Consider the following 20319-nt stretch of genomic DNA (forward strand, 5'->3'; position numbering starts at 1 on the left):
TATAGGAGAAACAAAAATACATACAGACAATATATATATATATATATATATATATATATATATATATATATATATAGAAAATGCTTCCTCCTGGCAAAGTAAAATTTCTTGTTGTTGCATTCAGAAAACGCTTAAGATATTAATATTTTATACATATGAAATTACATTTTTAAAATGAGCCATTTACTAAGAATTTTACAAAAAATATAATAATAATAATAATTTTGTTAAAGTATTCAATACAAAATATTCACCTACATCGATTCTGTTCTGTTCTCACACTAATAAGCGTGTAAACAAATGTGTTGTCGCGAAGGCTTGTGGGTAATGCCTTCACGATGCATCCAGTTTCACTTGAACCAGCCAGCTGACTGTCTCGTGCAGGCGCAGCGCTGTAGATTCACCATTAACCCAGCGCAATGCCTCGGTTCAGCTGAATCTCTCGGATAGTGTCTCATAATCTCTGCTCGGATGAACATGAGTCGGAACGAGCATTCGCTGCAGGCTCTGTCCTGGAGAAAGCTTTACCTGAGCAGAGCCAAACTCAAAGCGTCCAGTCGCACGTCTGCTCTTTTATCCGGTTTCGCAATGGTGAGTTGTTTTTCGCGTCTGTTTATTTAGTGCTGTGGATATTCAGTTCGCACCGGCAGTATAAACACCGAGTTGTTAGAGAGAAACCGCGTTTAACAATGTTGTATAAGTTTAAGCGAATATTTTGGCTTCAAAAGGCGCATGACTCGCGGTTTTTGATGCATCTGCAATCACAAACTGACAGCCACAGTTGTTTAGCTTGTGCTAATGCTCAACTAGATACTGTACTTACATTCATGACCGCAGTTTGTACTTAGTAATGTTAATGTAGGGCATCACGAGAAACACGGATATTACCCGGATGCAGCCAAGACCTCAACTTCTTGATTCGTCGGGTGCACTTTAATTTGGTGCCAAACCGATTCTTGAGACGTTTTAATAATAATAATAATAATAATAATATTAATAATAAACTTTAAATTAACATTTTAATCTTCTTAAAACCTAAATGCACATTTTGTTTCATGTAAATATTCTTTGTTAAAAAAAAAGCTAAAAACATTTAAATAGATTTTAAATAGATGTTTTTAAAATAGTTTATAACACTTCCCAGATAGATAAATAGACAGACCTACAGATAAGCTCTAAACAATCTGATCACATTTAAAAATTAAATTTTATATGTTTATATATATATATATATATATATATATATATATATATATATATAATGTGTTATTTATTATAGATCTACAGGTAGATAAGCTATAAACATTTTTTTTAATAATTTTTATAACACTTCCCGGATAGATAGATGGATACATTTTAATAATTAAATAAGTTTCCTGTCTAATGGAGTTATTATATGATATTACAGTAAAATTTTTGTTGGGTTCAAAGACTATATGATGCATTTATACTGCATTATACCTGTGTTTTCCTTCCATTCAACAGGTGGCCATGGTGGAAGTACAGCTGGACACCAGTCACGACTATCCCCCAGGACTGCTGATCGCTTTCAGTGCTTGCACCACTGTGTTGGTGGCCGTCCACCTGTTTGCCCTCATGGTGAGCACCTGCATCCTGCCCAACATCGAAGCTGTCAGCAATGTGCACAACCTCAACTCTGTGAAGGAGTCTCCTCACGAGAGAATGCATTGCCACATCGAGCTGGCCTGGGCTTTCTCCACAGTCATTGGAACATTGCTCTTCCTGGCCGAGGTGGTCCTGTTGTGCTGGGTCAAGTTTTTACCCATTAAGCCGAAGGACCAGAAAAACGGTACTATATCCGCTGGGGTGGCCGCTGCGATCACGTCTACCTCCATCATGGTCCCTTTCGGCTTGGTTTTTATTGTCTTCGCTGTGCATTTCTACCGCTCACTGGTCAGCCACAAGACCGACAGGCAGTTTCAAGAGTTAGAAGAGTTGGAGGACTTACAGAACGAATTGGACCATCGAGGGGAGTCGTCTACGTTACAGTCTCCCGGTTCCCTTTACCCCTAGTTTTGAGTTTGGGAAAGAGCTTCTGTTAATGTTTTAGGTTTGTCGTGTATTGCAACACATTGTATTTTTGACCATAGTATTGATATATTTGTTGCATGTGGTCACCAAAGCATCTAGTTTTATATGTGTTGAGGATTTGTCCACTGTTTCTGCTAGATTTACTTATAACAGGCTGTGATAAATGTGAAAGCATGCACTGCATGTTTTATAGATGTTTTCTTTTCAGTTTTTTTCTCTTTTTATTGGAATAGTTTGCCCAAAAATGAACATTTTCTGAAACTGTACTCACCCTCAGGCCATCCAAGATGTAGATTTGTTTCATCAGAACAGATTTGGAGAAATGTAGCATTCCATCACTTGCTAACCAATGGATCCTCTGCAGTGAATGGGTGCCGTCAGAATGAGAGTCTAAATAGCTGATAAAAACATCACAATAATCCATTGTTAATACATTTTTAACTAAAAATATGGCTAAAATATGACTCCTATCCATAATATTGCTTTATCCAGTGAAAAAGTTATCTCATCTGAATCAGGAGAGAAATATGAGGACAACAGGGGATGGACTTTATCACTGGATGAAGCATTATTATGAATTATGGACTGGTATTTTGGCCAGAAGTGAAAGTTTAAAGTGATTTGGTTCTTACAAACACACAGCGTTTCACTTCACAAGACGTTAATTGATGGACTGGAGTTTTGTGGATTATTGTGATGTTTTTATCAGCTGTTTGCACTCTCATTCTGACGGCAGCCATTCACTGCAGAGGATCCGTGTTTTGATGTAATGCTACATTTCTCTTGTCTAAATTTCTAAAAACTGCTCCAAACTCATCTACATGAGTGACCTGAGGTTGAATAGTTTTTGAGCCAATTTTCATTTTTGGGTAAACTATTCCTTTAATTCACCACAGGGAAAATCCTTAATTTCAGTATGGCAGCTGTGCCAATTTTGTTACTTATAAGGTTTTTATTTTCACACAAGGCAAGCTACATTCTTACAGACATTAGTGTATATTACAACAACACTTTTTTTAAATACTGATCAGAGGCTGTGTTTGAAGTTATTACAGTACATGGGACATTTTAATGTCCACTTGACCAAATAATTTTGATGCTTTCTGATTCAGGGCTTTGCTGTTGAACAGCTGAATCAAAACCAAAAAAATTATAGTCTTATTCAAACTCAAATATTAACTGTTTTCCTAAATGAACCCCCTGAATGAGCACATCTTAGTAGAAACAAAGGCACTTTATCAACATGTTTATCTGACCTTTTTTGGTAGTATTTGCAACCGCTTCCCATTAAAGGGGCCTCTGTTCACTCTGAAGGTGGAGGGAAGTGATTAGAGCCGTCACAGTTAAAGAACTGGCAGGATTGTGTGATTATGCTAGCAAACAAATTATAAAGTGTTTATTAAGCAGAGGACCGTTTAAGCATGTAGTTACATTAGTAGCACTGACGAAAATGATTAAAACAACATTAAATTAATATGTTCAGTATTGCCAAATTGAAACACAATGATTTTTTTTTTTTTTTTTTCAGAAGTATGTGAAATAATATCCATCTTGTGCAAACAGCTTGTGTAAAGTTTGATTAAGAAGCTCTTTTTATTAGTGCACAGCATGTGCTGGAATTTAAAACCCCACAGTTTTATACATTTTAATTAAAGTCTTAATCAGACCAACTTCAACCAGACATCTTTTTGTGTTATTTTATATCATGTATGACATGCATTTCTTGCCAAAACAAAATCTTGCCATTTTGTTCAATACTAGTAGATGCAGAATGTACCAACAGCTTTTATGTATTGTGTGATAGTCTTTTTATTGTGCGTGAGCGGGGTTGATAAAACGTATTTCACTGCACTAGTCTGCTTTTTTTGATTTCAGGATATTGTCAAGGTACATATTGCCTAGCAACTATGTGACTTGGAATCATGGTCTCTGTTGATTTCTCCTTGTCCTCAGTGAAATACGCTTGTGCCTCCATCAGCACAGCCTGTGAATCCTGTAGGCAAACCTTTGGACATAAAAGCAGAGTTGTAATCCACAGCATTTCTGAATCTGCATTTGGTAAGAAACCATGCAAAATGATGAAACATTTTGAGCTGTCACAGTGGTCAGAACCTATGACTGAAAGCTTATATTCTCTGAAAGCTTTATGCATTACTATTAAAATGGAAATCATGCAAATGAGCAAACATCAGCGTTAATCATTTACCTTGGGAATTGGATACACTGTTGGTCTAACCGCTGCTTCCCTCCCAAAATCAAACACTGTTCCACACTTAGCAACACCATCAACCCAAAAGCCTTCATACAGCTGACCTCTGTCCAGGTAGTAGAACTTGCCGTGTCCGTTTTTCTGTCCATCACTCCAGGTGCCCACAAAGCGGTTTCCATTAGCTTTGCAAAAAAAAAAAAGATAAAAATGTCTGGATCATAATTCACAGCTCAAACTTCACTGCTTTCTTCTGCGAGAAATTGAAGCCAATTTTTTAGGACCATTAAGATTATTTGCATTACATCATTATTTTAATTAAGAAAATTCCAAATTCTCATTACTATAATACAAAAAATATGATTACTATCATTTATATATAATAATTGTATTATATAACAAATGTCATGATAAATAAAATCTTATTGTTCTTTATCATATATAAATACCAAATTACCATATTGCAAAAAATAGATAAATACAGTATGCATTATGTTTATTTTATATATATAAATAAATATATATATATATATATATATATATATATATATATATATATATTTATGTGTGTGTGTGTGTGAATTTTTTAAATAATTTTTATAATTATTACTATCATATATATATATATATATATATATATATATATATATATATATATATATATACTGCATTTATTTATTATTTAAATAAAATAAATTGTAATGCTAAATAAAATAATTTAGTTCATTGGTACTTATTGTATGTATGATTTATAAATACCAAATAATAATGCATAAAAGATATGTATTGCTTAATGTTTAAATACATATTATATATCAGTGGTTCTCAACTCCAGTCCTCGGGACCCACTACTCTGCACATTTTGTTTGTCTCCCTTATTTATCGCACCTGATTCAGATCATCAGCTCATTAGGAGAGAGATCCATGAACTGAACTGAGTGAAACAAACTCATAAACAACAAAAACATGAAGACCAATGAAACCGTTTATTATAACGTCACAACACTGTAACTGTATATATATATATATATATATATATATATATATATATATATATATATATATATTTTATGTATGTATTATAATGTTTAATTTCTGTTTATAGATATATCTGTAGTGTCTGTGGTAATGATTTTATGTGGTCTTTTTTTCTGTATGCAGAATGAGCACTTTTGTCATAAAAAGTAATGTTACAACGCGATGTTAATTTTCCTAAAAACAGGCTTCAGTTTATTTATGCAAATATTTTTTATATATTTTTTGTTTGTTTAATTTTGTGACAAATGTGAGTGATCTGGGCATGTTTTAGTGAGGTCCACCATGCAGGCTGGCTCATCTGAAAACAGTTTTTAGTCCGTACCTAGCAGAAGCAAACCCTGTCCGTGATGTTTGTCCTTCAGCCACTCTCCCTCATACAGCTCCCCGTTCTCATACTGCATCCGTCCCCATCCACTCCTCTGATCTTCCCTCCACTGCCCCTCATAGAAAGCAGACGGACTGTAGAAACATGTCCCGGCACCCTTTGAACGAAAGGCTGACAATGTATTTGTGTTAACTACAGACCATATGATGGCAAAGTGTTTGATACTTACTTCCTTCTTGTCATTTCGCCAAGAACCAACATAAACTCTCACATACTCTTTTGTTTCAGGGTCAGTCTTGCTCAGGGTCCCATAGCCTTCTCTCTTTCCACACCTCCAGTCCCCATCATAGATCATTCCTGTTTTCTTCCAAACCTGTGCTCCTTTTCCTTCAGAGTAAAAGCTATGTTCAGGAACATTTTGTTAATGGAGGGAAAATCTTTCTGCCAGATCCAGCTTTGATAAGCAGCGTTTCCAAGAAACAAATAATGTAATCTGCAGAACACATCTAAATAACAAATTAAATTAAATTAAGGCTTGTCCATTAAAATTGCCCGGCTTCTTACTGTGATCCTCAGGGCCTCTAAAGTTTAAAACATGCCATTAAATATGCAATCCAAAATAAATATTACCATGTTTCTTATTATCCATCCACTCGCCTGTGTATTGATCTCCATTGACAGAATACACAGTGTGATGAGGGCCACATTTTTGGGCCTTTTTGTCCCAAAGTTTTACAAGTGGTTCTGTAGTCTGGGGTCTCTTCAAGAAGGGCATACTGTACATAAAAAGCTGACTATTATCATTAAAATATTGTTAGCTTGAGCATGCTAGCATGCTAAAGTACTTTTTGTAGGTTTGTCTGCACTAAAAAAAGTGTAAATACAATAAAAGTTAAGTAAGGTGATCATAAAGTAGGTCTATTAGCACCTGCTCAGACCTTACCTGTGACCAAATTCACCGTCCAAATCACTTAAAACAAATTATATTTAAACTGCAATCGTCAAACTGCTCGATCTCGACCGACCTGTCAAAAGAATTCGTGTACGGTAACCTAGCAACAAGCCTTCTATTCGCGGACGCTCCAAGTCATGTAGTGGCGATGTAATCCTCGGAATCTTACGCTGGCCTGTGATTGGTGGACGGGTGAAGAAGCGGAGCTGATATAAATAGATGGCGCGCCTACTAGCGGCAGTGAGCGGCAGAGCAGCGCCAGCACAGACGGGTACAATGTCACTGGAGAGATGTCAAAGTGAATGGACAGAAATAGAGCAAGAATATCAGCAATTACAGGTTTGAACTGAGCGGATATGTTTTATATTAGTGGTCCGATAGACGAAGGATGAATCTTGTGTTAGTAAGGAAGAAAATGTGTCTGTTTTGGATGTTTATGACACGGCTAACAGGCTTTAGCTCATCAGATTAACTCATTTCCTTTTGTTACTGTACATGTGTATTAAGCCGGCATCAGTTCTCAAAAACATTTGACTCATATATGACTCAATATATTCGTGTGTATATTTTATTCTTTTAATAAATTTGGTGCGTTAGTAAAGAAGATCTGATAATGATTCGCGGATTTAACTGGTTAAACCAGGTTAGATGTTAACCAAGAGTTGTTACTCAACTGTAAAAATGATGATATCTATGTTTCGTGATAGACAGAGGTAGATTACAGGATGGCGAAGCTCTAGACTTTGAAGTTCATGGAGCTCCAGGGGTTTGAATATTACTAAAAAAGTGCTTTTTTTAGGGCAGGATACCATGGTAATACTATGTTGTTGTTGTTGTTTTAATACATACCATGGAGTACCATGAAAAATTATTCAGTACTGTGGTACAAATCAAAGAACCATAGTATTGCCATCATTTATAATTTAACCGTCGTAGGTGAATATGGTAGTCATTCAGTATTCATCACCACTCAGCTGTCATCTGTCACCGGGGCTGGTAAGAGTTGTTAGAAAGGATCGGCCCATGTTTAAAATGTCCTTCTCATGTTTGAAATACCTCATGCTTCAAATGGAGCATCCAGAGGATGCCACGTGCCCATTGAAAGGTCATGCATGTATCAGGAAATGACTCTGATTTTATTTTGACTTGCAGTGTGTTTTGTGTTTTAGGAAACGCACAAAGTCTACAGACAGAAGCTGGAGGAGCTGACGAACCTGCAGGCCATATGCAGCAGTGCCATTACCAAACAAAGAAAAGCCCTGAAAGACCTCAAGCATGGTCTTCATAAGTATGAGCCGAGTTTCAGATGTTACTAAAGATCCTGAGGACACATTCACAATGATGTAAGCGGATCTTTCTTCTTTTATGTTTAAAACAGGTGTACGAAAACTCGCAGTGACAAAGAAACGGAGGTGATAAATGACCTGCAGGTCCAAATTAAAGAAAGGCAAAATGTCTTTTTTGACATGGAGGCATATTTGCCGAAGAAAAATGGGTGAGTTGTAGTTCTTCCGTCTGAGTGTGTTATTTATAATACCACAGTTGTGAGGTTTGGTTTTGAGGCTTTTCTACTATCTGAGAACTACTGTCTTCTTTCAGATTGTACTTAAATTTAGTACTTGGAAATGTGAATGTCACGCTCCTCAGCAACCAAGCCAAGTGAGTCAGATGTGAGCATGGCCATTGAGCAGAGAGAGATTTCCCAGTACAGAATTGCTGATTTTGTGTTTTACACGACAGGTTTGCGTACAAAGATGAATATGAGAAGTTCAAACTTTATATGACTATAATACTAATGTTTGGTGCCGTCACCTGCCTCTTCCTTTTCAACTACCGGTAAGATGAGAGATCTGAATAATTTAATGTTATTAATTTAATTTAATGTTATTAATAATTTAACGTTCCATTCGCAGGGTTATCGATGAAATCTTCAACTTTTTATTAGTGTGGTATTATTGCACATTGACAATAAGAGAGAGTATCCTCATGAGCAATGGGTCACGGTGAGTTCAGTTTAAAATACATTTGATCAGTGCTATGACTTAATGGTTAGCTGTGGTGCTATTGGGAGATTCAGGTTTGAATCTCTTTTCCCAGTATTTTCCTGTCCTCCATCTATTCTACCAGCTAAAAATGTGTTTCGGGGCAAAATGCTCAAAATAAATTTAAATTAACTTTGGTGGTATTATTTCATTTGTTTGTTTGGTTGGTTGTAGTATTTTATTTGTTTGTTTATTTATTTATTTGGTTTCAGTGTTTTCTTTATCTGAAATTTTTAATAGTATTTTGTTTGTTTGTTTATTTATTTGGTTGTGGAATTATTATTTATTTAGTTAGTTGTAGTACTTTGTTTGTTTTTACTTATTTATTTGGTTGTGTTTTTTGTGTTTATTTGGTTGTAGTACTTTGTTCTGTTTATTTATTTGGTTGTAGTATTTCATTTTTATTATTTATTTATTTATTTATTTTATTTGGTTGTGGAATTATTATTATTTATTTATTTGGTTGTGATATTTTTATTTTTCTGTGTGTTTATTTGGTTGTAGCACTTTGTTCTGTTTATTTATTTGGTTGTAGTATTTCATTTTTATTATTTATTTATTTATTTATTTTATTTGGTTGTGGAATTATTATTATTATTATTATTATTATTTATTTATTTGGTTGTGATATTTTTATTTTTCTGTGTGTTTATTTGGTTGTAGCACATTGTTCTGTTTATTTATTTGGTTGTAGTATTTTATTTTTATTTATTTGTTTAGCTGTAGTATTTTGTTTGTTTTTACTTACTGTATTTGGTTGTGTATATTTGTTTTTTTGTGTGTTTATTTGGTTGTAGCACTTTGTTTGTTCTGTTTATTTATTTGGTTGTGGTATTTTATTATCTTGTTTGTTTGTTTGGCTGTGATATTTATTTGGTTGTTTTTGTTTATTTTAATGTATTTTATTGATTTTATTCAGTTTATGTCATTGTTTAGTGTATTATGAAGCATGATTATGATTTACGTTGTATTTATTTATTATTTCTTACTAGAATTAAAGGTTGGTGGGTGTCACATCACTACGTCTCAACCTTTTTATCAGGTGTTATGTTGACATGGTAAGTGTTCTGGCCACAAATCATATAATGTAATAATTTTTTCCCATCACCGGCTTGTATTTCATCAACACTCTCTGTTTCTGTCTTTTAACCAGAAGGTCCAATGTATCAGATGTTCAGAAGTCAGTTCCTGGCTTTCTCCATCTATCAGAGTGAGTATAATCTATTCATTATTTATTTGTCTTGTGTTTGTTGTTAGAACGTTTAATGTGATGGTTTATGTTTCTCTGGCAGGTTGTGTGCAGTTTCTTCAGTATTATTATCAGAGAGGCTGCTTGTATCGGTTACGGGCTCTGGGGGAAAGAAACCAGCTGGACCTGACAGTGGGTAAGAATTGTGACTTTGATTTGAATCCTGGGAGAAATGTTGATCTGGATGATGTCATGGTTTCACACTGCAGATGTTACATGTTTGGCCTGAAGTCAGACCCCAGACTGACCTCTCGTGTTACTCTTACAGAGGGCTTTCAGTCGTGGATGTGGAGAGGGCTTACATTCCTCCTTCCGTTTCTATTCTTTGGCCACGTGAGTACCAGCATTTAACTGTTGCCTTTCATTTTTGTGTATCTTTTTTATTTTTTATGTTGATTCTTATGCAACCTTAAAGTCGTCTTAAAAAGTTTGTCTGTGAAAATTGTTGTGCATTTGACAGTGTAACATCTATGGAGTTCATAACATATGACTGTGTGGATTTTTAAAAGTTTTTTTTTTTTTTTTTTTTTTTTTTTTTTTTTTTGAAAGAAATCAAGACTTCTGTTTGGCAAAGACACATTAAATGGATCAAAAGGGACAGTAGAGACATTTATAATGATACAAAAGGTTAAAATAAAAACTTTTTATTCATGAAAGAATCCTGGAAAAATCTATCACGGTTTCCACAAAAATATGAAGCAGCACAACTGTTTGCAACATTATAAGAAATGTTTCTTGAGCAGCAAATCAGCATATTAAATGTAATACTAAAGACTGGAGTAATGATGCTGAAAATTCAGCTTTGCATCACAGGAATAAATTATATTTTATAATATGCTGAAATAGAAAACAGCTATTTTAAATTGCAATAATATTTTGAAATATTACTGTTATTACTTTATTTTTGGTTGAATATATGCAGCCTTTGGTGAGCAGAAGAGACTTCTTTCAAAAACATTTAGAAGATTTACCAACCCTAAACTTTTGAACAGTACTGGTATATATTGATTCTATTGACCGGCATGTAAGAGAATTGTGTTGTTTTCTCTCCTCTGGTCAGTTTTGGCAGCTGTACAATGCTGTGTGTCTTTTTAAGTTGTCTGCCCGTGATGACTGCAAGGAATGGCAGGTAAAGAGAGCAGCTGAAGTTGTCAGACATCACTATTATTGCTCAAAACCCCAAGTATTGGTCTTCTGCACATTTCTCATCCAATACTGTTATTAATTTTGCCAGTATCGCAAACTGATTTTTGCACTTAAATGTTTCGTTTTCCAGGTGTTCATGTTGGCCTTGACGTTTCTCGTCCTGTTCTTGGGAAATTTCCTCACTACTCTGAAAGTGGTCCACCAGAAGCTCCAGAAGAACAAAGAAAAGGTTAAAAATAACTGACGAGACGCCAACTGGAAGATTTCATACGCAGCGAGGCCAGTGTGAAAGTCACAGAACTGAACTTCAAAGCGCACAAAACTGTTTCGTCTATAAGTGTCTGTTTGGAGAGGGTTGGAGGAAGATGTTGACGTCTCCGCGAACTCGTTTCAGCAGCGGCAGTGAAACTCAAGATTTCGTGTCACGTTGCCCTATCGCCTGCCATGTTGTTTTTGCTTTTATTTATGCAATCACAGCAATTAGAGGGTAATGTTTGGGCTAGAAGCCACTGACAACCTTCAGACACTGTATACTCAATAAGTGAGGAGACTTTAGTTCACTTTTGTTTTGTTCCTGTGCATGAATATGTTTACAATAAGCCACATTTTAAAGTTTATGCAATGCAGCAGAAAAGCTATAGAACTGTAGATGCTCAGTTCATTGCAGCATCTCAAAGGGATTTGTTATGAGGTTTTTTTTATTTATTTTTTAAAGCTGGATATTGATTAAAGTACTTGTTCTTATACAAGGCATTTTAGCTGAAGCATATTCAAGATTTTATGTTACGGGAAAGCATTGATGCAATGCAACTTCAAGGGAAAGGTGTGTTTTGCATGTTGTGGCTTGTTAGTACAGTGCTTGAGCAAGGCCAAACTCTTGAACTAAAGAAATAGTTCACCCAAAAATGAAATTTGATTAGAACTTACTCACCCTCAGGCCATCCAAGATGTAGATTAGTAGTGACATAAGTTGCATTTGGTTACTGGATAATTTGTTTGCCTTAATGCTCTCCTTTGCTTCTTCACACCTGGTTTAGTTTAGCCTAGAACCCAAGTGTTACAAGTTGTTTGGAATTTCATAGGCTCAGTGAACTCTACCTGAAGCAAAAACCTGTAATTAAATGCAATTCTCATGCTGGGAAATGCTTTATTGCACAATTAACCACTGCCTAAATCATGTGTAATAGTTGTCACTCTTCACAGTGTGATTTTGTAAGTGTTTTGTGTTGAAACAAATAACTGCACCTTTTGCTTGAACCTAAAATAAGCCTTGAGACTGGAGGAAAAGAAGGTTTCCAAAGGGCCGATTAGATATTAAGCTGGATTTCTATTGCCCTTCTGCTGCTATACAGCAAATAAATGAAATCTGATGCAATGGCCTCGTGTGGAAATCTGTTACCAGCAGAGGGAGCAAGAGTGAAGCATGTGCTTCTACTTATGTAATATAAAGATGCTATAACAGCGATTGTATTTATTATTTACTCGTTTATTTATAAAGCTCTGTGTAGTCTAGTGTCTAGCTATTATTAATATTATTATATCCAATTTTAGAGCTTTATTTAATGGTTACTGTTTTATTTGTTATTATATTAGTGTTACAAATATACCGTATTTATAGAATACAATATTTAAACTATATATTATAAATATTTATAATTATATATTATAATCATAATTTATGTAAATAAAATAAATTGTTATTATATTAGTGTTATAAATTACCGTTTATAACGCTATAATCATAATTAATAAAATATTTTAAAACGGTGCAGAGAATTGTCAATATGAATTCTCCGTAAATTCATATTGATAATATTTTCATGCTTAAGTAGCTTTTCACTCTTGCTTAGCTTCGTGGCCGTGACACGCTGCAGTGTTTGGAGGCTTCCGTTACCGCAGTCACATCCTGCTAAGCAGGAGTATTTGCGCTAACCACAAAAAGATCACTCTTGTATTCTGACCAAGTTCGTTTTGCTAAAGAAAGCAGAGATTTTCACTCATATGTCTGCCTAATATATCTGAAAACTGCATTATGAAAATGAAAAGTGTCTGTGTGCAGATGCAGCTGTAGATAGGCTATAAAAGAGCGACTTCATCCTGTTCACACATGATTCACTTCAGTAGGCAAAACACCTATGTGCACAATAACTTCAAATAGCACGGGTTTATTTGTGAGAGCTACACTTAGGCAAATGGTTTTCAAATGATCCAACACTTTCTGACGTCTGTGTGAGATTTGAAGAAGTTATCGAGATATAGCTACATAGAAACAAAAATGAAATTCTAGTCTATAGTTAAAACGTTGTAGCCTAAATGGTGGTGGTCTACACACAGACTGATATTTCTACAAATCTCCAGGATTTTTTTTTTTTTTTTTTTTTGCACACCACAGTACTTTTTTGTTTAGAAGGCTTTATATAATATATGGACAAAAATACTGTAACTCAAGGTTTAAAAAATGCAACTGTAACATAAATTGCACACCCAGTGGCTGTTACTTCAGTTAGCTGTGCGTTACCATTATAAACAACACAGACCAAATTCAAAGTGTGACCATGTGATGTATAGTCATCCATGAGACATCAGCAGCAGTTGTTCCATCTCCTGTTGGATCCACGATCATGCAAGACCAAATTCCATCAAGTCATATCAGTAACACCAGCAGAAGGATGTGGTGTGGACCACTACAAACTTATCACACACACCCTGGTGACCTCTGTCAAAAACTAAGCCTTGCTTGGTGGGGAGATTATGAGAAAACGCACACCACATGTCCTGAAAAATATTCCTCCGTGAAAGCTTAAACAATGAGAAGCTTTGCAGAGGGTTTTGGAATTTTTAGAAAATATCCTTGTTCATATATACAAAACTTGAACAGATGTGTTCCTTCTGGTAATGGTCACAGGATGGTGCAGCGTTTCTTCTTCTTGCGACGATGTCTTGCTTTAGCCCTGGCCGAGAGCGCTCGCTTTGTTGCCTCTCTGAAAATGTCCTCTACGTTTTCTCTATATTTAGCTGAACACTCCAGGTATATCTCAGCGTTCATTTGCTTCTTGATCTCTTCACCCTAAGAAAGAGATATGAAGGTTGCTTACTCAGTAAACATATCTATATACATACACACTCTTATATGTGTGTGTGTGTATATATATATATATATATATATATATAATGGAGAACGTTAGCTATATTTAATTATAAAATGTGTATATGTGTATGTGTGTGTGTGTGTGTGACAGTAAATTAGTTTTCACCAACATATAAAAAATACATAAATATAAAAGTAAAAAATAAATAAATAAAATTCTAAAAATGAAATTAATACTTTTATTCAACAGGGATGCATTAAATTAAAAGTCACAGCAGAGACATTTATAATGTCTTAGATAATTTGATAGATAGATAGATAGATAGATAGATAGATAGATAGATAGATAGATAGATAGATAGATAGATAGATAGATAGATAGATAGATAGATAGATAGATAGATAGATAGATAGATAGAACTGCTCTTCAGACAAGATGAATGTGATAGATAGAAAGATAGACAGACAGACAGACAGACAGACAGACAGACAGACAGACAGACAGACAGACAGACAGATAGATAGATAGATAGATAGATAGATAGATAGATAGATGTTTTTATGTCGAATATATTTATAGTAGCATTAAAAATAACAAACTTAACCCAAAAAATTGATTTTCTAAGTCAAATGTCTGCCAAATGAATGAATGTAAATGTAAAGCCAACCTGGAGGTAGGTGATGGGCTCCAGATCTAAAGCTTTGAGCTTCCTCATCTTCTCTTTGTCCTTTCGCAGGTCCGTCTTGCACCCTATCAAGATAATGGGGACGTCACGGCAGAAATGACGCACCTCTGGGTACCACTGTAGGGGAACAGGGAAAAAAAACTTTTAAAAGTGAACTTCTTCTTTTATATAAATACTTTTTCTGGTCTTTCTTAATGACGTATTGGTGTTCTGTATCTATCTTTAGGCCATAAATCAACAGTCCCTTTGCTGTGTCTTTATTTAAACAGGGCTCAACACATTCATTTGAACTGACACGACAGGAAGCTTCAAAGAAATACTGTTTGTTTTTTTAGAGGTGGTCCACATGTAATCATCTACCGTTCAGGTCAAAGTTTATCAGCTCACAGTTGCCAGCAAACAAGGTTAAAACAGACTTTCACCTGACGAACACTTCAGTTTCATTCTCAACTGGAGGTAAATGATTTCACCTTTATCGTGACATTGTCGAACGATGTCGGATTGGTCACATCGTAGCAGATGACAACAAGGTTTACTTCTTGATACGACAGAGGCCTTAAGCGATCATAGTCCTCTTGGCCTGTCAATAAACAGATTAGAAGGAAACGATGTCATTTTATCACACTGATACCTGAAAACAGCGCTGCATTATGTGGACTGTTTCTATGGCGATGCTTCTAAATAAGTCATTGAAGCCGAGGAGGTGGAGACCTCTGACCGTATACAGCATCTTCCTGTATGTCGTATTTTATGAACAAAGTATTTTGACGAAAAACAGAGATGTGGTAGAAAACCACATCCTGGCTTCAACATCCTGTTCCTGAGACGCACAGAAAGTCTGGGCAGCAGTGTGGGTCTAATAAGCAGCTTGATTACTGAAGATGCAGTTCAATTTAGTCAAAACAAAAGTTATATAGATCAAGTTATATAGACATCAGGGATTCACCGAGGTCAGTGACAGTAAATGAGTAAATGACGATTAAATCAATACGAGAACATTCCAAATAAGGCATAAAATATCTGACGAACAGTGTGATTAATAAAAATTAAACTTCCTTTTTCTATGAAAATATATTCACTGTAAGAATAAACTAAAAATGTAAAAATATATCCTAGTTCCTGAATGTACAGTTCTGAAATGTATGAACTATAAACAAACTAACTCAAATATCCAATTTTCAATCAATTTGAGTCTTCAAAACAACTATAATTGTTTTTTCTGTAATAAAATCTTTGTATATATACATATAACAAAAAAACAACAACAACAACAACTACTGTTCAAAAGCTTGGAGTCGGTAAGATTTTTTCTCTTTTTGAAAAAAGTATTTTATGGTCACCAAGGCTGCATTTATTAAATCAAAAATACATTAAAAACAGTAATATTTTAAAATATTATTATGATTTAAGATAACAATTTTCTATTTGAATTTATTTTAAAATGTAATTTATTCCTGTGATGCAAAGCTAAATTTTCAACATCATTACTTCAGTCTTCAGTGTCACATGATCAGATATCAAATGTTAAAAACAGTGGGGCTGCTTAATATTTTTTTTTGTGGAAGCCGTAATACTTTTTTTTGTTGTTGATGACTAGAAAGCTCAAAAGAACAGAATTTATTTGAAATAAAACTATTTCATAACATTAAAAATGTTACTTTTGATCAATTTAATGTATCCTTGCTGAATAAATACTCCATCCAAAAAATAAATCACACCGACAACTTTTGAACAGTAGTGTAAATGATAATCAAAGTATTACATTTAAATATTTCAATTATTAACATTTTTAAAACATGCAGTATTCATCCACAAATTTAACAACTGCGTTACACATTCAGTAGTGGCTTTTAGCATGTTGAACCACATCTGCAGAGAGATTCTGGCACAATAAGCCACAACTTACAAACTGGAAGGTGATACTTAGAATACGAATCTTTCACATTGGCTAACATTTCATTTATTTCAAGTAAACACTGTAATATACTGTAAGGAATTTATACAGCATGGTCTTAGATGTCAACGATTCAAAATTAAATGGAACACAATGCCAAAGGGAATTTGATTAGATTTTTTTATTATTTAGATAATCATGCAATGATCAAAGTGTGTGTGTATGCGGCCTGACCTAAGGGATGACAGCTGAGAAAACCATTACTGATTGCTTCACACCCATTTCACTCAACATTCCTGCCTAAATAGTTAATCAATGAAGCATGTCACTAGAGAATGGGGTGTTTGGAATCTGAGGTGTGTCTGGCGTCTGTAGACACTTACCTGCTGTATCATAGAGATTCAGCTGAATGTCTTTCCCTCCATAGGATACAGTGGTGACATATTTGTCGAACACAGATGGAGCATATTTCTGTTGATTTTCAACATAAAATTAGACAAATACAGGCATGCAATGGATGAGGGTGCATAAAAAGTTCAGGTTTCTACAAGACACTTTTGAAGTACGGTCAAGGCGTAGGCAGAAACCAAAATTGCTGTCTGGGAGTGGAAAACCTTGCTGAGGATGTTGTGCAAATGACTTTTTATACATTTTGCAATGTTTCCTTCTCTTTAAAACTGTAATTTCTGTAACTATATTTACAACTGAAGTAAATCTGGTTTACTTACACAACACACATACACACACACACACACACACACACACACACAAAACTGTCAAGCAAGCACAAGAAAATTTGTACTTTGCCAACATAAAACCCCTCAAAGTCATAATTTTGAGCTTACTCATCATCTAAAAGCTTACCTCTGGGAAATCTCCTTTGGCGTACACCATAAGCAGGGAAGTTTTCCCACAACCCCCGTCTCCGACGATCACAATTTTGAGAGAATCAGTCTGAGTGCCATTGCCGGCTACAGTGCCGTTCTGTGTCATGTCCTTTCGTGGGCCTCACCGGCCAAGTCAGTTGCTCCAACAGGTGCCCAAGTGCACAGAAGTGTCAGGTAAATTCATTGGTGAGAGTGGCGGGTGAGTATAACGTGAGACTAACACTCTGCCAGGTAAGCATGCTGCTATCCGGTCCCAACTTCCTCCTCCTCTCGCCTTTTTTTTTTTAAGTTTCAAACCATGTGACTACGTTTTCAAGAACCCCAGATCAGAGCATGTGACTGTAATTGAGGTTGTGTGACTCTTTTCTATGCTGTCTGCACATGGTCTGCACCATCACTAGGCGGGGTACATGAAGGCACTCCCTCCAGCCGGTCAGGAGAGTTTACTTCCTAACTACATGTTAATTGAGACAGTCCTCTGAAAACCTTCTCACATGTCTCACATTCTCTCATCCACAGAGGGTGGAGCAGGACAGCATGTTGCTCTGAATGGTATGCTTGAGATGATATTACAAAAAAACAAAATAGCAGTAATTATTTTAGCAATTTGTTGATAATTAAGTGAATTATGTTAGAGTGTTTCTTTGTTACTAATAATAATTACATAACTAAAAGTGTTATTAATTGTATTACTAGATTTACCCATCTATTACACGTGTTAGGCTATTTTAGTATCATTCACATATTTTATATATTTTTAATTTAAATTTTTTTGTATTTTCTGTTTCCGTTACAATTTTATATATTTTTTTATTTTATTTTCTGTTTTTGTTATTTTTAATTATTATTTTTAATATTCCTTTATAGTTTTTGTTAATATTCATTTCAGGTTTTGGTTATTGTAGGCCATCAAGTTGAACCAATGGAAAATAAATGTTGCCTCACCAGCTGAAATAAAATAAAGTTAATTTTTTATACTTTATTTTACTTCAGTTAATGTTTATTATATTTCAAGTAACAAAAAAAGTTTTTTTTTATGGTTTTAGTTTTAGTTTATGTTAGCTATAACAAACCTGCCCATTACAAAATAAATAAATAAATGTGTATAAACTAACTCATAAGCACATATTTTACTATTTTATTTTTCTCTTTAATTTAAAATTTTACTCTTTAATTTAAAGATGTTTGAATTATAATAAGAATTATCATTAAAAACATTAAAAAGAAAAGTGTTACAATGTCACATGCAAAATGATTCAAATTCCCACTTTATAAAGATTTGCATATATTATTTTGAGATTTTAAATAATGTTTTAGTAGCACATAAGTAAAGTAATGTAAGTTTATGGGCCCTGAATCCTTATACTTTATTTGTTATATTAAAATAATAATAATAATAATAATAATAATAATAATAATAATAATGGTCCTGGATACCAAATGGTCAAAATAGCATTGCAGTTGTGCTAAAATGAACAATTCAGCAACAGCTATGATGCAATAAACACCTGATTGTGTGTGTGTGTGTGTGTGTGTGTGTGTGTGTGTGTGTTGTCACTATTATTTATTTTGTTTACAAATAAAGCTTCAAGTTCATGTCTCTTTATTTCCTTATTATTATTATTATAATTTCGTTCTTAAACGACTTTAAATGGACTTTGTCTTAAATTGTTTTTAATTATGAATACAGCATAAACACTATTAGCATATCAAGGACTGAATCTTCTAAAATGGCACGTAATCACTTTGCTCAGCAGTGCCATTTCAATGAGAACGTATTGTCTTTAATATAAAACAAATTATATGAGAAGCCATGTAGAAGCAGTTCAAGGCTGTTGTTTAGCAAAGCACCTCGTTGGAGTAGGCCTATAACAACAAACCCGTATTTCTTTGACCAATGTGTGTCAGTTAACGCATCTCCCACAACATCACAGCCAATGAGAAGCTCGAAAAGCTTGTTGTTTTTCTCCTCATTCCTCAGATAGGAGGCGTCGTATTGTGACTGTGTCTGTCACAGAACTCTGAATATTACTGGTTCCAGTGGCAACCGAGAGGAATTACTCAAAATAACCCACCATGCTCTCATAAAATCAATTATATAGATTGTTATGGTACATAAAAAAGCATCATTAATGAAGGACAAAAGCGGCCTACAGCAGCAGCCATATGGGCCCGTTTGATTCGGTTATAAATCAGTTCACACACAGCGAAATGTAATAAAAATGTAGGCTAAATGAATCTTACAACAGAAAGTCAACTTCGTTTCGAGGAAACAGCTAATTAGGCGAAGATAAGAAGAAGAAAAAAATGTGTCAATGAATACAAGACTACATTAATGAATTTAAGAAGTTATATTTATTGCAATATAAAAACATTTAATTGGGTGCAACATCCCTTTGTATATATACTTACCATATGATTATATATGTTAAAATCCATCTTTATCTCAATTCTAAATAGGCTAATAATAAAAAAGCTGGAGTGAAATGTTACAAAAATAATTGTCCATGGTGAGAAATGCAATTGCGAACCGTCGTCTGGATCTGTTGAGTGCTTCCTCAGATTTAATATAAAACGGAATTTAAAAAAAGGAATATTACACACGTTACTGTCATTTAAAACCTTTTGTAGGCTAATTTAGATTTCAGACGTCTTCTAGTCTTCACATAAATTACATTAAAATATACAAAATATCACGTATAAAAGAGTGCCTCAAGAATGAACTTTTCAAGAATGTCCTTTTAAGAACTAAAT

General features: G+C 34.4%; 5 protein-coding genes across 7 annotated transcripts in view; 2 read left to right on the forward strand and 3 right to left on the reverse strand.

The window, feature by feature from the left end:
• Positions 1-846, reverse strand: part of LOC109065515 (lysine-specific demethylase 2B-like) — a 28540-nt gene extending 27694 nt beyond the window's left edge. Inside the window, exon 1 of one of the 2 annotated variants that reach the window (XM_042765387.1) lies at positions 824-846. In XM_042765387.1, coding sequence (XP_042621321.1) covers positions 824-829 — 6 coding nt within the window. In that variant the 5' untranslated portion in view covers positions 830-846. Of the gene's footprint in view, positions 1-258; positions 390-823 lie in introns of those variants that run through there. The other variant, XM_042765389.1, reaches the window with a different exon arrangement.
• On the forward strand, positions 462-2372 carry LOC109065590 (ORAI calcium release-activated calcium modulator 1b). The gene is made up of 2 exons (XM_019082560.2): positions 462-591; positions 1486-2372. Exons 1-2 carry the CDS (start codon positions 472-474, stop codon positions 2032-2034), a joined length of 669 nt encoding a protein of 222 aa, XP_018938105.1. The 5' UTR covers positions 462-471; the 3' UTR covers positions 2035-2372.
• A 392-nt stretch (positions 2373-2764) lies between these two features.
• On the reverse strand, positions 2765-6716 carry LOC109065586 (MORN repeat-containing protein 3). The gene is made up of 6 exons (XM_019082552.2): positions 6565-6716; positions 6252-6397; positions 5851-6008; positions 5619-5778; positions 4259-4443; positions 2765-4057 (listed from the first exon to the last, which is right to left on the reverse strand). Exons 2-6 carry the CDS (start codon positions 6394-6396, stop codon positions 3935-3937), a joined length of 771 nt encoding a protein of 256 aa, XP_018938097.1. The 5' UTR covers position 6397; positions 6565-6716; the 3' UTR covers positions 2765-3934.
• A 52-nt stretch (positions 6717-6768) lies between these two features.
• Positions 6769-12165, forward strand: LOC109065572 (transmembrane protein 120B-like). Of its 2 annotated transcripts, none has more exons than XM_042765396.1 (12): positions 6769-6912; positions 7743-7861; positions 7952-8068; positions 8173-8232; positions 8314-8409; positions 8487-8576; positions 9608-9674; positions 9765-9825; positions 9908-10000; positions 10133-10197; positions 10925-11047; positions 11141-12165. In XM_042765396.1, the coding sequence occupies exons 1-12, from the start codon at positions 6793-6795 to the stop codon at positions 11252-11254; spliced, it is 1125 nt and encodes a 374-aa protein (XP_042621330.1). In that variant the 5' UTR covers positions 6769-6792; the 3' UTR covers positions 11255-12165. The 2 variants fall into 2 exon arrangements, with proteins under 2 accessions (XP_042621330.1, XP_042621331.1); XM_042765397.1 differs by having other exon boundaries at positions 10925-10993.
• Positions 12166-13159: 994 nt separating this feature from the next.
• LOC109054974 (rho-related GTP-binding protein RhoF-like) lies at positions 13160-18388 on the reverse strand. The gene is made up of 5 exons (XM_042765402.1): positions 17543-18388; positions 17062-17149; positions 15255-15364; positions 14767-14901; positions 13160-14077 (listed from the first exon to the last, which is right to left on the reverse strand). The coding sequence occupies exons 1-5, from the start codon at positions 17669-17671 to the stop codon at positions 13910-13912; spliced, it is 630 nt and encodes a 209-aa protein (XP_042621336.1). The 5' UTR covers positions 17672-18388; the 3' UTR covers positions 13160-13909.
• Positions 18389-20319: the final 1931 nt, after the last annotated feature.

The sequence above is a fragment of the Cyprinus carpio genome, chromosome A10 (genome assembly GCF_018340385.1).
Source record: "Cyprinus carpio isolate SPL01 chromosome A10, ASM1834038v1, whole genome shotgun sequence".
NCBI lineage: Eukaryota > Metazoa > Chordata > Actinopteri > Cypriniformes > Cyprinidae > Cyprinus > Cyprinus carpio.